This window comes from Eubalaena glacialis, chromosome 9 (genome assembly GCF_028564815.1).
Source record: "Eubalaena glacialis isolate mEubGla1 chromosome 9, mEubGla1.1.hap2.+ XY, whole genome shotgun sequence".
NCBI lineage: Eukaryota > Metazoa > Chordata > Mammalia > Artiodactyla > Balaenidae > Eubalaena > Eubalaena glacialis.
In genome coordinates, this window is record NC_083724.1 from 13764931 (window position 1) to 13780167 (window position 15237).

Here is a 15237-nt window from a genome sequence, read left to right on the forward strand (position 1 = left end):
TGTGTGCCGATCTCTCCCACTGAAGCTGGGGACAAGACAGTGAGCCCCTCGAGATGATGACACACGGGAGATAAAGATGCTGGTGATTATAACCAAAGTGGCTCACAGGAATTGGGGCACCGTGCTAAGCGCCACGTATCCATTTTCTCTGTAATTACATCAGTCCTATAGTTTAGGTACCATTATTATTCCCATTTTATATAAGAGGATACTGAAGCTTTGAGGTTATATGACTTGCCTGAGGTCACCCAGCTCAGGAATACAGAGCTGGGGTTCCAGCGGTGACTCGGACTACCCCCAGAGCCCACGCCCGGGTTCCCCAGGCCGGCGCCCGTGGGGAGCAGCTGTCTGGCGGCATCTCCTCCCACCCTCCCCGGCCTGAGTGACAGTACATTTCACTGTCTCTTACTGCCCGTGCCCAGAGACAAAGAAAGCAAGAGGGACCAGGGCAAAGATACTCACTCTGGGCAGAGGGGCAGAGCAGAGAGAGCCCCGTTGGAAAAGAATCCCTTTGGGAGGTCTTTGTAAAATGAGCTGTCAGTTCGTTCATCTGGAAAATGAGAGGGCTGGGCCAGATGACCCCTAAAGGCACTTCCAGTTCGGAAATAGCCTGAGTTCTGGGTCTGTGGGAAAGGGGGCATTAGACTAGGTCTGTATGTTTGTTCTTTTGTTAATTCGTTGCCTGGCCCGACGGGTAGATGCTCGTGCAGCATCCCCAGCCTGGTGGCTCCGGGAATTCATCCCAGGCGGGGGCAGAGACCTAGTCTGCTGCTGTTGCCATTGGGGGCCTCCGTTAATTCCCACACATGTGACACACAGTGCATCAGTGATTCGTGTGGGCCTGAAACTGTAAAACAGAGACTGATTTGTTGGGCAGTCGAAATGGAACAGCCCCGTCCAGATATGCGATGATTGTCACACTGAGGTCAGTTACAACTCCCCCCCGACCCAGCAGAATCATCTGGATGCTCTACACATAGGCTGTGTTTTTGATCCTAAAGAATGCAACAGTTTTGTGCTGGGCTTAGACTAAGTGCCCTCCCAACCGCTCTCCCTCGTAAGTAAGAGACTTCTCTCCCATTGAAAGGGAGGAAAAAATGAGTTCAGAGAAGTTTCGTAACTACACTGAGTTGTAACATGATGGAGTGGAAAGGGCCTGGGCTTTGAACTCAAGCAGATCCTTGTTCAAATCCTCACTCAGCCATTTAATAGCTGAGTGACCTTTGGAAAGTAGCCTAACCTCTCTGAAGCTCATTTCTCAGCAGCAAAATGGAGCCACTTATTATACCTAATTCATAAGGATCATTGCCAGGGTCAAATGACATGTTACGAGTAACCGACCTAACTCTCAGATATTTAATGCCCGATAACTCCTCATGTATGGAAGAAGCCATAGTGCAGTGGTTAGAAACAAGGACACTGGCACCTGCCTGCCTGGCTCTCTATCCTGGGTCTACAACCTATTAGTTTGTATCTTTGTGCCTTGGTTTCTGCATCTGTAAAATGGGCATAATAATAATGCCTGCTTCGTAGGATTTTATCAAGACTAAATGTTTTAAGATGGCAGTTCCTGGCACATAATCAATATCATCACCATTGTGTTTTGTTGTTGATGTGACACTGTGCTATGGAGGAAAGTGATTGAGGGAGGCGGAAGCGGCCAGGTGAGCATTCATAGGAACACTGCACGAAGGGGAGCCGGTGGGAATAGACCCAGCATGGATCTAGGTCTTACAGGGACTAGAGCATCAGCTAGATTCCTCATTAAATCCCTTTCCTCATCACTTTGGAAACACATGCCTCACCCATCTATCGCCTTCTCTTCAAACAATATAGCATTGCCATCAAGCAAATGGGGCCCCTGTGATGGAAGAGATTTATCAAATGACAGAGCGGGGCTACATGGTAGTTATGTTTATTTTTAGTGACTTCATCCTCCAACTCTTTAAATTAGCTGCTGGGCTAATTTAAGGGACTTCTTTGGTGCATTGTTGGCCGTTTCTTCTGGAATGCCAATGTGCCTTTGAAACCCCCAAGGGGCTGGGGTGGGGGACATGTCTTGGCCAAATGGTGGGGAAAGGAGCCTGCCTACTTCCCTCCATTTGCCAGTGCCATCCCGCTGCCCACCAGGCTCTCCTGTCAAGCCACAGGATTGCCCGGGAACGTGATCCAGGGCCTTCTCTCCCTTTCTATCCCCCGTGATCAAGCAGTTGCCAAATCCATCTTCTTTCACCTAGACCAGTGATTCTTAGACTTCAGCCCGCATCAGAATCCCCCGCAGGGCTTGCTAAGGCAGAGCTTCTGAGGCCATAGGTCTGGGGTGGGGCCCAAGGACTCAGGTGATGCTGATGTTGTGGGACCAGGGACCACGCTTTCAGAATCCCTGAGCTTGAGTGTTCCAGTAGCTTCCTAACATCGTCCACTCCCCCCTCGATTCAGGATACACACTGCTGGCAGATTCATTCATCTTCTCTGAACTTCTGATTTTGCCACTCCTTTCCCCCAAATCTACCACGACCTTGTCATCTCCTACACTGCCACATCCAAGCTCCCTTGTCTGACACTCAAGATCCTATAAGACCCAGACCCAAGCTGGCTTCCTGGTCATATTCCTACCTGCTCCCCTTCATGTACACGACTAAGACCCAGCAAGCCGACCTACTTCCATATGCTCCAGGTCCCATCTCTGGATGCTCACCTGGCCACTCCCACCTGGCTCAGTCATTGTTTGTGGATGGGTCTAGTCTTCCCCCACTGGCTCATGTGCTTCTGGGTAGCTGGGACTGTGTCCACCTCACCTGTGTAGCCCAGGCCCCTGGGACAGGTTAAGTGCTTGAGAAATGGTTCATGAACGAATAAATTATTGAAGGGATGCTTCACTAAAAATGGGAATTATTTCTCTGAGAGAATTCAAGCACCTTCTCTGAAACTGGAACTTGCTGTATCTACCTTCCTATTTTGTTAACTCCCGAGAATATATGCATATATAGTTTGTACATCAGAAGAAAAGTCTTTGGTTTGATTTAAATCAAATTAGCACAAGAGCTACATAGTGAGCTAAGCCTCAGGTGTGTAGTGAGACAGTCCTGAGTACAAATTCTGATTCCACTATTGATTTGTGACATTGGGCAAGTATTAAGGTTCTCTGGGCCTCAGGTTCCTAATTTGTAAAATGGGACCAGTTTCTACCTACCTTGTAGAATTGTTTTGAGAAACCAGTGAGATCATATATAGGTAGTAAGCTGCTTGACACAGAGTGGGTCCCTGATAAATAGTAGTGATTTTTAACAGTAGGCTTTCCAGGCAAAATAGTGGTAGGTGGTTTTTCACAAGAGTTTTAATAAAACAAAATTCCATTTTATCTGAAAGACAATAATAGATAAAACATTCCAGGATTCTTTCCCCTATTTTAATAAATCAAGGACACACCAAATTCAATTTTTAAAAAAATACCCCAAAAGACCCCAAGTAAGCTTGATTTATATTTTCTTTACCAGTCACTTCTATTTCATAAGTCTGACTTTTCCATTAAAATGCTATTAAGTAAAAACAGGATTTTACAGTATTTGTGATAACTTGGATCTCAGTGTGATAACTGGAATTATCTCTAGCAGAATAACCATTTCTCCTTGTTTTATTTCCTCTTATGTATCAGCTATATCTTTACTGCCTTCTTCCAGTTGAGTAAAACCACTTCTGCCTGAATTTGTGGTTTTGAGTCCATGAAATATCTGTGGCTTTGAGGGCCCTTTTCATCCTGAGGTTATTAATTGGGATTCAGGAAGGAAGGGGAATGGTAGTCATCCAGTAAGAAATGTGAGAGGCTGTCACGGAGAAGAGAAGACAAACCCATCCTGTGAGGCTCTGAGGGTGGGTTGGGATGTGGGCTATGGACACCAGAGGGAGAACAGCCTCTGATGTGGCATCCAGAAAACCTTCCCAGCCTGAGAGCTGCCCTGGAGGTGGTGAGGTCCCCCTCATCAGGTAACCCAAGCTACGGCCACCCCCTTGGATGATCTGCCAGTCAGATGACCCACTGGTGCTAATGTCCTATCTACCTGGGAGTCATTTCTTCTCTAAAATGACATCATTGTGAAAAGGTTAGGAACTAGGTAGAGGTGGTGGTTACACAACATTGTGCATTGCATGCTTTAAAATGGTTAAAATGGTGAATTTTATGTTACGGACATTAGACCACAATAAAAGAAAATAGATGACATCGTTGGACAGAATGATCTCCAAGGCTGCTGCTAGCTGTTAACATGTTATGTTTCTGGGCGGGAGCACGTGGCTTAGGGGACTGGCTCCCAGACTCTATTTAGTCAAAGACGAGCCATGTAGACAATATCTGACTGACAGGGAATGGCCAATTAAATTATGGTTCAGGCATAATATGGAATATTATATGTCCATGAGAGATTATGCTCATGAAAACATACTTAATGCCACGGGAAGACACATATGATATAAAGTGTAAGAAAAAAGGATTTAAACTACCCATGATGTGATCCTAACTTATAAACATAGATAAAAAAATCAAAACATTAGTAGTGTTTATCCCTGAATTGTGGGATTACAAATGATTCTGATTCCTTTATACAGTTCTCAAAATGCTTACAAAGACCATGAATTACTATTATAATTTTTTTAAAACTATTTAAAAAGGAAAAATAAATAACAGTCCTTTGGATTTGGTAACCCCCAATGTGAACCATGATGTGCTTTGGAATAATAGGGCAGCAGGACGGAAACAGCCCTGGTTAGGAGAACTGATGTGTAATTCCAGTTCAGCCAGGGCAAAGAGCTGCTTCGCCTTGTTGTGCCTCAGTTTCTCCGTCTGGAAGAGGGGTATAAAAATAACAGTGTACTGCACATGTTTTGTGAAGAGCAAATGAGATCATGAAAGTGGGACGGTTCTGTTGATTGAAGAGTTCTCAGCCTTTTTCTTTGTCATGGAGTGTATTCAAACTGTATATTTCCAAATCTTTCCTTTAACAAAAACTTAATGAGTGCTTTTAAAGTTAGTGATTGCCACTTATCCAGGAATTTAAGAGCTAATTTCCAATAACAGTGCTGCTTTTTTTCTCATCTTTCTTCCTATAACCTCAATGTGAAAACATTTTATTTCATCTGAAGTGTAACCACCTGACTTTTATTTACAGTCTTAAATTCAAGGAGGTGATGATAAAACCAGTTTAGCTGAAGGGAAGTTGCACCCACTCCATCCCGCTCCCCCTGGGAATGCAGTGCTTCTCCGGAGGAATAAGGTCCCTCCCCTTTGTAGGAGGGAGCATTTGTTTCCCCGGGACCCTCCACACTGTTGAACTTTAGAAGGGGTTTTCCTTTGCACTTCTCTGGTTCTGCCTGTTCTCGCTTTGAGACCCACTTAGGAGGAACCATGAACAGAACTTACAGGACCTTTTATTCACACAAGGGGGTTCTCTTTCTTGGAGGCTGGCTCCTTGGACCAGCATAAAGAAAAGACCATTTTGGCAGGGCCGTCAAGTATGCTGTTTCTCTTTCGAACTTCTTTCCCATTTAAACGAGCTTATGGGGTGGGTACAAAGCATCATAACCTTGATGTTTTATTGGAAGCTTACCTTGCTATTAAAAGCAAACTTTCCCAATTCAACAAATTCAATGAAACATTTCCGAAGAACCTAATACGTGCCAGGTCCTACAGAAATAGAGTTGAATAAGATGTGGTCCTTGCCTTCCATGAGCTCACAAAACAGTGAGAGGGATTGGCGTGTAAGCAAATGCAGCGCAGTTGATGAGAGGAGTGAAGAAGTCCAAGGGGCAGGAGTGGGACATGAAAGACAGTCTTCAGCATGGTCAAGGGAACAGCTGAGCTGGTTCTGAAAGTGGAACAGAAGTGTGCCGGGCAGCCAGGGCTGGGAAAGTCTTCAAAGGCTGAGGCAAGCAGGTGTGAAGATGCCAAGACAGCCCAGCTTGGTGACTGATGGTGTGCTTGGAAGTGGGAGCTCTGGGGACGAGACCATTTAATAAAGAAAAGAAAAGAGTAGAAAATGGCCTTGGTATTGAGCTCAGCACCATGGGATGTGGCTCTTCTTTTCCTGGATCTCTTAGCCAGCTGGGCAGTACTTACTGGCCGTTCACACCGTGCTCAGGGTGTTACCAAGTCCAAGCTGGTACTGCTCGCCGCACGACAGGACGGTAAATAGAGAGACAAGTTGTTGGGGCAGGGAATAGCGCCTTTATTCAGAAAACCAGCAGACTGAGAAGACGGTGGACTAGCGTGCCAAAGAACCGTCTTCCTGGAGTTAGAATTCAGGCTTCTTTCATACTAAACGGGGAGGGGCTTAAGTCCTGGTTAGGTCAGACTCCAGAGGGGATGTGTTCATTTCTTCCTTCCTGCAGCCATTCACAGGTGGGCCTAGTCGGGAGGTTTCCTGTGAGCTAAACAAAGGTATTTTACCTTAACACTCATCACATGGGAGGCAGGGTACCCAGAGATGGGCCATTATGGATCATTTAAGCTTATAGGCAACTTCCCTTTAGTGATTAACTTGTAGCAAAAGCAAGAGAACGCAAAGGTTAAAGTAAAAGGAACAGATTCAATGTGGAGTCAGATTCGTTGTTCCCTATTACAAGGGTTCTGTCTCTGGAACGGACACGCAGGTGGAAAGGGTTACGCCTGGCCCCCCCATCCGCTATGGGCAGGACAAGAGACAGGAAAGCAAGGTGAGCTGCAGGTGCAGAGACAGGCACTGAGTGTGGAAGGGGGCTGGGCGTCCAGCAAGCACGGGTCCCTATGTCCAGAGGCCATGGCTGGGGCGGCCGCAGAGGTCAAGGCCTTGAAGGGTACAGTGTGTCTAAGGCAATGACAAGAAATAAGGAGGGCAGAGAGGAAATCAGGAAGGGCCTTGTGTGCCAGAGGGAGGAGTATGGACTTTATCACGTAGGCACTCAGGAACCACAAAGAACCGTAGGAAGTGGGCATCCCAGCCAGGTCTGCTTTAAAAGGGCACCTCAGGTGCCATGTGGAGGATGGGTCTGTGGATGGGAAAGGCCGGAGGCGGGAGACCCCATTGTTAGAGTCCGGGAGAGAGCAGACAAGGCCAGGGCAGGGGGAGAGTGGAGCGGGTTCCAGGGAACACTAAGGATGCTGTGGAGACAGAGGGAGAGGAGGGGCTGGCGTTGATTCAGATGTTTCCTGCTTGGGTCACTGACAGATGGTGGTGACATTCGAGGAGACAGGGAGTGTGGATTTGGGGTGAGGGGAAATGGTCATGTCAGTGTGAGGTACCTGCGGGTCGTCCTGGAGGGTGAACAGGTGATAGCTGGAGCCATGTGTCTGGAGGTGAGAACATTGCAGCTGGAGGTGCATATCTGAGAGTTAGTGGCTGGGAACTTTCTCGAGTATCAGGATAATTTCAGAATAAAATATCCAGACTAAGGAATCACAACAGTACGATCATTTTTTTTTTGTACAAGTTCCAAATAAGAAAATAGTTAAGCCAGAAAATGCAATTGTGCCTATTCCTAGAATTGGGTAACTGATGTATCTTTGCACATTGTTCATTGAACTGTCTGTGGCTTCTTGCCAGCCCTCAATGAGATTTTTATATTTCTTAATTATTCAATTACTACCCATAAGTAGGAGTTTGAAATCAAACCCAGACTGCTGCATAATAGAGTATTGTCTTCAGTCATGAGTACAGAAAAGGAAATTGTCCATATTGGGAAGCCAGGATGGTAGAACGGAGGAAGTGTAAGTCTCTAGTCCCGGCTCTGTCCTGGGTTCAAGTTCTGGCTTTGCCACACCCTAGCCGTGTGAGCTTGGGCAGGTCACTTCTTTGAGGTCAGTTCTCTGGTTTGTACATTAAGAATAGTAATAATACACCCCCCTCCAGGTTGCTATAAATCTAAAGGAAAGGAGAATTTGCAAGGGAAAGCAATCTGTGTGCTGTAAAGCCCGCTCTAAATGTTGGTTCTGTCGTTAACTCCTTGTGTGCTGCAGGTCTCAGCAGCTTGGGAAACCGTTAGCCTCAAAGGAAGAGCCTTCTGACAGCGATCTGGCCAGTGCCTCGGCAGGCAGCGCCAATCCCGAAGCCCACCTGCCCTCCATCTGCCTCAAGCAGGTGTTCCCCAAGTATGCAAAGCAGTTCAACTACCTGCGCCTGGTGGACAGAATGGCAAACCTGTTTATCCGGTTCCTGGGTATCAAGGGGACAATGAAGTTGGGACCAACAGGCTTTCGTACCTTCATCAGGTCAGTGAGACCAGCTCCTCTGGCTCGGGATTCCGGCAGGGTGGAGACCAGCCCCACATCTGGCTGGTCCCGTCTCTCTGACTGCACCTGGGAGAATCTGTGATGCCAGATCACGGCCCCACTTGGGGTTGGATTGGCCCAGCAGCTGGCACTGGGCCTGGCACACAGTAGACTCTTGTTTGTTGAATGAATTAATGAATGTTATGGATGTGACAGTATTCACAACATTATGCTTGTGGTTGGAAAACAATTCTGCGCTACCTTGAGCTAGGTCCTTACTCATATATGAATAAGTGCCCCTTGGACTCGGACAGAACCCGTGCTTCTAAAACTGGGGTGATGTTCTCCCAGTAGTACGTGGCTGAGGGCTGAGCTTTAATGAAGCCACAGCAGAGAAACAAACCACATCTTCCAAAGTGTCAATTTCAGGAGAGAAAAGTTAAATAATTCGGTTGATAAATAATTTAATACATTTGTTCTAATATAAAAATAATGTGGTTATATTATAGAGTATAATACAAAATTTGCATGAATTTTAAAGATAAAACATGAGACAAAGAAATTGTGTTTTTGCCACAGCCTATAAAATAAGCCATTGCCACTTAATCTCCTGAGATTATTCATTAACTTGCCTCTACCCTCTGGGATACTTTGGGGCAGTACAGGAGCACTTACTAGCTGTGTGACCTTGGGTAAGTTAGTGACAGTCTCTGAACCTCAATGGTCCTATAAAATGGAGATGAAACTATCAATACCCTAGGATTGTATGTTATACACCTCAGAGGAACTACCTGCCAGCATCCCATGTTGCTATTGTTTTTCTCATCATTGGTTTTAATATTTCTATCTGGCAACACAAAGTCACCCTGTTCATAGTTTTTTTCATGAAAGCAAATAATTAGAAGTCTTGAATTGGAAACCATTTGTCATATGCTTTTCTCTAAATGAATTTTATAAATTCTAACTCTAGCGCTCTGATACTCCTGATAGGATGGCATGAAGAAGTATCAGCAGGAATTTTTGCCATCTCAGTAAACCTGAAGTCATATTTGCACAGTGATTTTGAGAGGGGCTTTGTGTTAGTTTCAGGGGAAAAGAAAACCCCATGGAAAGAGCACAAGCTTTGGGGTTTGGCTTCAGAGCCAAGCACATTACTTCACAGCTGTGTGGCTTTGGGCAAATTCCTTATCTTCTCTGAGTCTCAGTTCCCTCATCTGTAAAATAGGAATAATCTCTCCCACCTTGCAGGATTGTTATGAGGTTGGGACGTAATATATCATGAAGGATCTGGCCCACTGCCTAGTTTACAGGAGCTGTTTGTGAAATGGGAGTCTTATGGTTATTATTTCCATGAGGCAGAGGGAATTTTCCAGAAAGTCAACAGGCGCATGTTATCTCCCTGAGAAAACTACCTAACGTGATACCCTCTGACTCATTTAAGAATTGCATTTGACTTGTAGGAATAGATACCCATCTATAAATGGTTTAAAGAGTAAAATTAATTTTTTTCTCATATAACAGGAAATTTGGCAGTGGGGCTTCTAGGGCTGGTTAATGACGCCACAAAGTGATCAACTCCCCAATTTCTGTCTTTGTGCTTACCCACCCTGAGCATGTGCTTCAAGCTTCAGGGTTGCCTTATGGTCACAAGATGGCTGCTCAAAATCCAGCCATCATGGTCAAGTTCCAGGCAGGAAAAAAGAAGAAGGAAGGAAGAGCAAAAGACGTTGGTCAGATGCTTCCTTTTAACTCCTAATACAATTCTACTAAAATGTAAGAGAGAGGGAGAGATTTGAAAAAAAATTACATATCACAAGAATCACAATCTCAGTTGCCTGAGGGTGGGGTGGGGGGAGGGTGCAGGCAGGAAGGATAAACAAACCAGTGGGTGGGGTCTAGAAGGATGAGGAGGGCGGGGCTGTGGCAAAAAGAAAGGTTGTTGCTGGGCTAGTATTACCAAAGCTTTTGATTTTTCAAGAGAAGCTAGAAATATTGATTTTTATGTAAAATTTCAATGCATGTGTATACTGAATGTTGGCAATTCAGAAAATAATTCTGGGTTCAATCAAAGCATGGCGGCCCATAGGGTCCACCGGTGTGTTACCTCTGGTGTGAGAGGCTGAGGTACATATTAAGAGGACTGGTATGTTCATATACAATCTTGAAAAGAAAATTCCTGAAAAGAATTGAGAATGGTTCTAGCAAAGAAGATTCTTAAAATGCACTCAGACTGAAACTGGATGATGTCAAAAATATTGCTACAAATCTGTCTCTGTGTGAGAGGCTTTATGATTTTTCCACCCCTTTGTTCCCTATAATTAAGAACAAATATGAAAAAGATGGGTTTTTCATGTTTGCATGAAAAACCCATCTTTGTGACGTTAGCGACTATTAGGTCCTGCAGCCATCATTCCCAACCTGTGGCCGAGTACTGTTAGTGGGAGCGATGGTGACCGTGACAAGTGACAATGTCTTCAGGTAGGGAAGAGGCAGCCGGCGCAGAAGGGCTCAGACAGTGAGCCCCTCTCCCCTCCCTCTGTACCCACCCAGCAAGTGTCCTGAGTAATTAAGGATGCAGGAAGAAATGGAGAAAGCATTGCACAACTGTTAATAGATTTCTCCTTTTAAAATGTACCAAGACATTCCAACAGCAGCTTTGTTGTAAAAGATGATCTTCTCTGCTTTCAGATTTATATCTGAATGTGTTCCGTCTTGCCAGCTAAATTTAACAGCATGCGTTTTCTCTTGCTAACAACTATTCTCTCTCTGCTTTCCACTTCAGTTTAAATTTCGCTTCATTATGAATTAATAATATTTATGCCATATGTTAAATCGAACCAAGTGCCCTTCTCTGGGGCACTGTGCCAGAGACATATTTGCTGGCTAGAGACCCTCCCTTCTGAGCTCCCACGCAAACGGCAGAAGTTGAACTTGACTTTCGTCTGTCCTACCCACTCTTTCTCTCCAAGTTCCTTGAAGAGAACTGGAGGGAACAAAATAATAAACATTCCGATTGAATTTATTTTCAGTGACCATCTCTCGTAATGTGCTGCATAGATCAGCAGTTTTAGGAGTGAATTATGCTAATGCCAGTCTGGCCGTATTCTATTTTTCTTTTCCACCAAGAAATGAGAAATAATGAACTGTCATCCTCTCGTCTAGATTTAACTCTATCTAACCAGCTTGTCGTGTCATTTCCTCAGGAGGCATATAACAGTAGCACGTATTACCATGAATTAAGCACCTCTTTTCTCTCTCTTTTTTTTTTAATTCATAATAATTGCTGAGGTGTGGAGACATCTCTTTCTCTGAGAAATAGAAATTATCTGCTTCTTCAGTTTGACAGCTTTCTCGAGGGAAATGCATTTTTGTTATTTTCCTTCCATCGGATTCCTAATTTGGGAGGATTTCTATGTAATTCACTAAGAACCCGTTTTCTGAACGTATCCTACATCAGAATTTGACATCAACTGGCACATGCTGCATTTTCCATTTCCGCAGTCTGAAGATTAAACGGTTTGCCAAAACCGGGGTTTATTTCTAGAAAATGGAGGCAGCTTCTCCACACCTCGAGTGTTTGCTTCATGCTGGGCCATTCTGCTTGGAGATCCCCACTCGTGTCCTTTGTGGTTTCTAATCCTGGTCTCCTTCTAAATTAGAGAACGGTTTTCTCTTTTTCCTTTTTTCCCCCCTTCCACTCCCTTTTCTCATAAGGAGATATTAATATGCTTCATAATGGGTAGCTGTGGGGTGTTATTCTCTGAGAGGCAGCATGGAGTGTCAGAATGTTCTGGAATGGAAGTGTCAGGGGCCCTGCCCCCACCTCTGTCATTAACTCCTCAGTGACTTTGAAAATTCCCCTGTTCTGTGATGATCTCTTTCCAGTAATATCATGAGATTTTTATGCCTGGGATATCAATAGCCTTTAAAAATAGAAACATTATAAACCAAAGTTGTCTTTCCCTCCCTCCGCAGATATTTAGAGAGTGGGTTGTTTTTTTTTCTTTTTTAAACAAATATTGATTATTTGTTAGCTTTCACCTTACAGAAACCTCTCCAGGAAAAATAAGCTTCTTTTCTTTCACAGAGAAGGATGAACACAAAAGAAATTCTATAAATAGGATTTTATGGAGTGGAAAAAGTTGATTTCTAAATTTCCCATGAGATGTCACTAGTTGTTGAGAGAAAATGGGGATGATAATTTCAAATCTTTCTAATCTTAGGCTCCTAATGAACTTGAATGATTTGTGATTCTCTCCATCCTATGTGCCCATATTGTTTTGATTCTGAAAACAAACAAACAAAACAAAACCTTTCTTTAAACTGGTTCTACATCATGGAGGAAGGCTGGGAGCTGTCATATGTGCCAGGCACCGAGCTAGTCCTTAAAATAGCTTTATATGGCGAGTCGCCTTATCCTCATACAAATAAGGAAATTTAGATTGCAGAGAATGTCAATGACCTTCTCAAGGTCACATAGCAGAGTCAAGATTCAAACTCATGTGCCTTTGACTCCAAAGCTCATTTTTTCCATGTACGTTTCTAGCCTATCCTTTCTGCGGAATCTTTCTGGCTTCTCATGTTACCATATTTCTTGGATTTCTCTTCCACTGAAGAATTTATCCTATCACTCATCAGTCATTTGAAGAACTGCATCCCAGAGCATAAGGGGAAACTGTTCAAATGATTAAGAGCTACCAAGGCCTCACGTTTTTACCCCAGATTCTGAGATCATTTCTACCCTCCGAGAGCCGTATCCAAGACTGATCTGGATCCCAGCGTCACTCACTGAGCCCAGAATACCACTTACACATAGTGCACACAAAACAAATTCTATACTGAGTGGGTGGATGGATGAAAAGTTTATCCCAATATCTTAACCCTTGGAGACATTCCCTGTTTGAGTCCATTAAGAATGTTTGGTGACCACGGGGATAAACCTAGGAAAACCTGTCTCCAAGTGACCCTGGTTGTCTTACCCCCAAGCCTTATATCCCAAAGCTTCCCAACAGGGCCTCTCTAGAGGCTCCAGCCTTTCTGGGTTACCTGAGGCTTTGTCTCTTGAATCTTGGGTTCTTCCTGCAGCTCTGGGCTGGGCCACCTCCCCATTTCTCCCCAAAGTTCCCAAGTCCATTACTCTATCCTCCAGGGGAGGCCTGGATGTGAATCCCAGCTGTGTGATCTTGGGCAAGCCATGTCCCTTTTCTTGAGTCTCAGCTTACCCATCATTGAAATGGGCCTAAGAACACCTCCCTCATAAAGTGGTTATAAAGATCCAGAGAGCTAATGGGCAGGAAAGGACCTGGCATACAGATGGTACCCAAGAAGTGCCTACAGAATCAAAATTCTTTTAAAGCATTTCCTGTCTACGGCAGCCAGCATAGATCCCTCCTTCCCCTGCCCCAGTAGCAAATGTTACCATCGACTGTGTTTGCAGGTATCACTAGGGAGGGTAAGTTACTTTTGGAAAGGGGTAAATGGAGAATCCTCTTTGGTAAATTATGACTCCTACTAAAGGTTTGACACTTCTAATTTCTACCTGTCAGGAAAAAAATAACTATACCAGTGGTCAGTTTGGTTTCCCTTTTTATACTCCATTAACCCACAGAGCAAGCTAGGCAGAGCTCGTGTCCTGTGGGGAGCAAGTGGTCCAGAGGACATGGATACGATAATTAGAGAAAACCCGTAGCCACTCCTAATGAAGCTTTGGAAATGAACAGTGCAGGTTGTTAGAATATACCTTGGGAGAGACTGGAGCGGGTCCCCAGCAGGACCCAATAGAGATAGCCATCTCAGTGACAGGTGACATGAAAAGCTCTGCATCCACTGACATGTTGTTACTGAGGCTCAATAACTGTGCTGATGTGCTTTGAAGTCTGCCACTGTGACTTGTGATTGAAATACAGAGCCGGAGCCCAGGAGGAAGCAGGATGTGAATTGATGGCCTGAGGAATACAGGCAGGGAAGAAAGGAAAGAAGGGAGGGAGGAAGGGAGGGAGAGAGGAAGGGAGGGAGGGAGGGAGGGAGGATGCTGTCATATAAGGAGCACCAGCCTCGTCCAGGCACCGTGCTGGGCACACGTGTGCACATGTCAGGGGTGTGCATGGGTTTGGAGAGGGGCCTCTGGAATGCCCAAATCCTGCTTGCCAATCAACCTCCGACCTCTCGGGTTCCTAAGGGAGCTATTCACGCAAGGGATGATGACAAATGGGAAACCAAAGAACCACTTTATCATAGCTGGGGCAACGGATGTGGACACACTTGGAAAGTTGAAAGCAGCATGCAGTGTAGTTCAGCCAAGCAGACAGCTGGCCCCAAGGTCTAGCTTTCGGGATTCCCAGGGCAAATCCAGCCTGTCTTGGGACTCGCCTCCCCGGCATGAGCTGGTTCAGGAGGGAAGTGCCTCTGGACCAGCTGAGGGCTGCCTGCATTCTGAACACAGAGCCTAAGTTCTTTTACTCAGACACTCTGACTAGCAAGCCCCATTTCTCCAGAATGCACAGGGCCTTCACTGAAAGGTCAGCCTCAGGCAGCCTCGGAAGGGGCCTAGATGGTTGTAACTCTGAGAGGAAGAGGGAAAGTAGAGAGAGATCAGGAAGGGAACCAACAGTTGTCGTGGCCCAACCAGGTGCCAGGGCCTTGGGATGCCCTACCTCGTCTCCCCTTCACAACAGCCGTGTGGGCGGGTGTTATTATCTTCATTTAAGAGACCAGCAAATAGAGGCACCAAAGAAAGATTTAAGTAAATGGTCCACAGCCATACAGCTAGAAAAAGCAGCAGGGCCAGGATTTCAGTCCTGGTCTGTCTGAGACCCAAATCATGCTCTTTTCAGCGTGCCTGCCCACCTTTCCAGACCACAGTGACTGTAATAAAGACTGCCTGTTTTATAGGTCAGGAAACTGAGGCTCAAGAAGGGGAAATAGTTTAATCAGAGCCATCTGCTTCTAAGTGGTAGAGCCAGGTTCAACTCAAGACTTGCCATCCTAAAGTCCCTCCTCCT

The 15237-nt window shown here is 45.2% G+C and overlaps 1 protein-coding gene across 1 annotated transcript in view; it reads left to right on the forward strand.

Moving 5' to 3' along the window:
* The window catches only part of TTLL11 (tubulin tyrosine ligase like 11), a 242034-nt gene that overhangs the window by 190963 nt on the left and 35834 nt on the right, over window positions 1-15237 (forward strand). The window contains exon 7 of the mRNA XM_061200992.1: window positions 7985-8236. Within this exon, the coding sequence (XP_061056975.1) occupies window positions 7985-8236 (252 nt within the window). The remainder of the gene's footprint in view (window positions 1-7984; window positions 8237-15237) is intronic.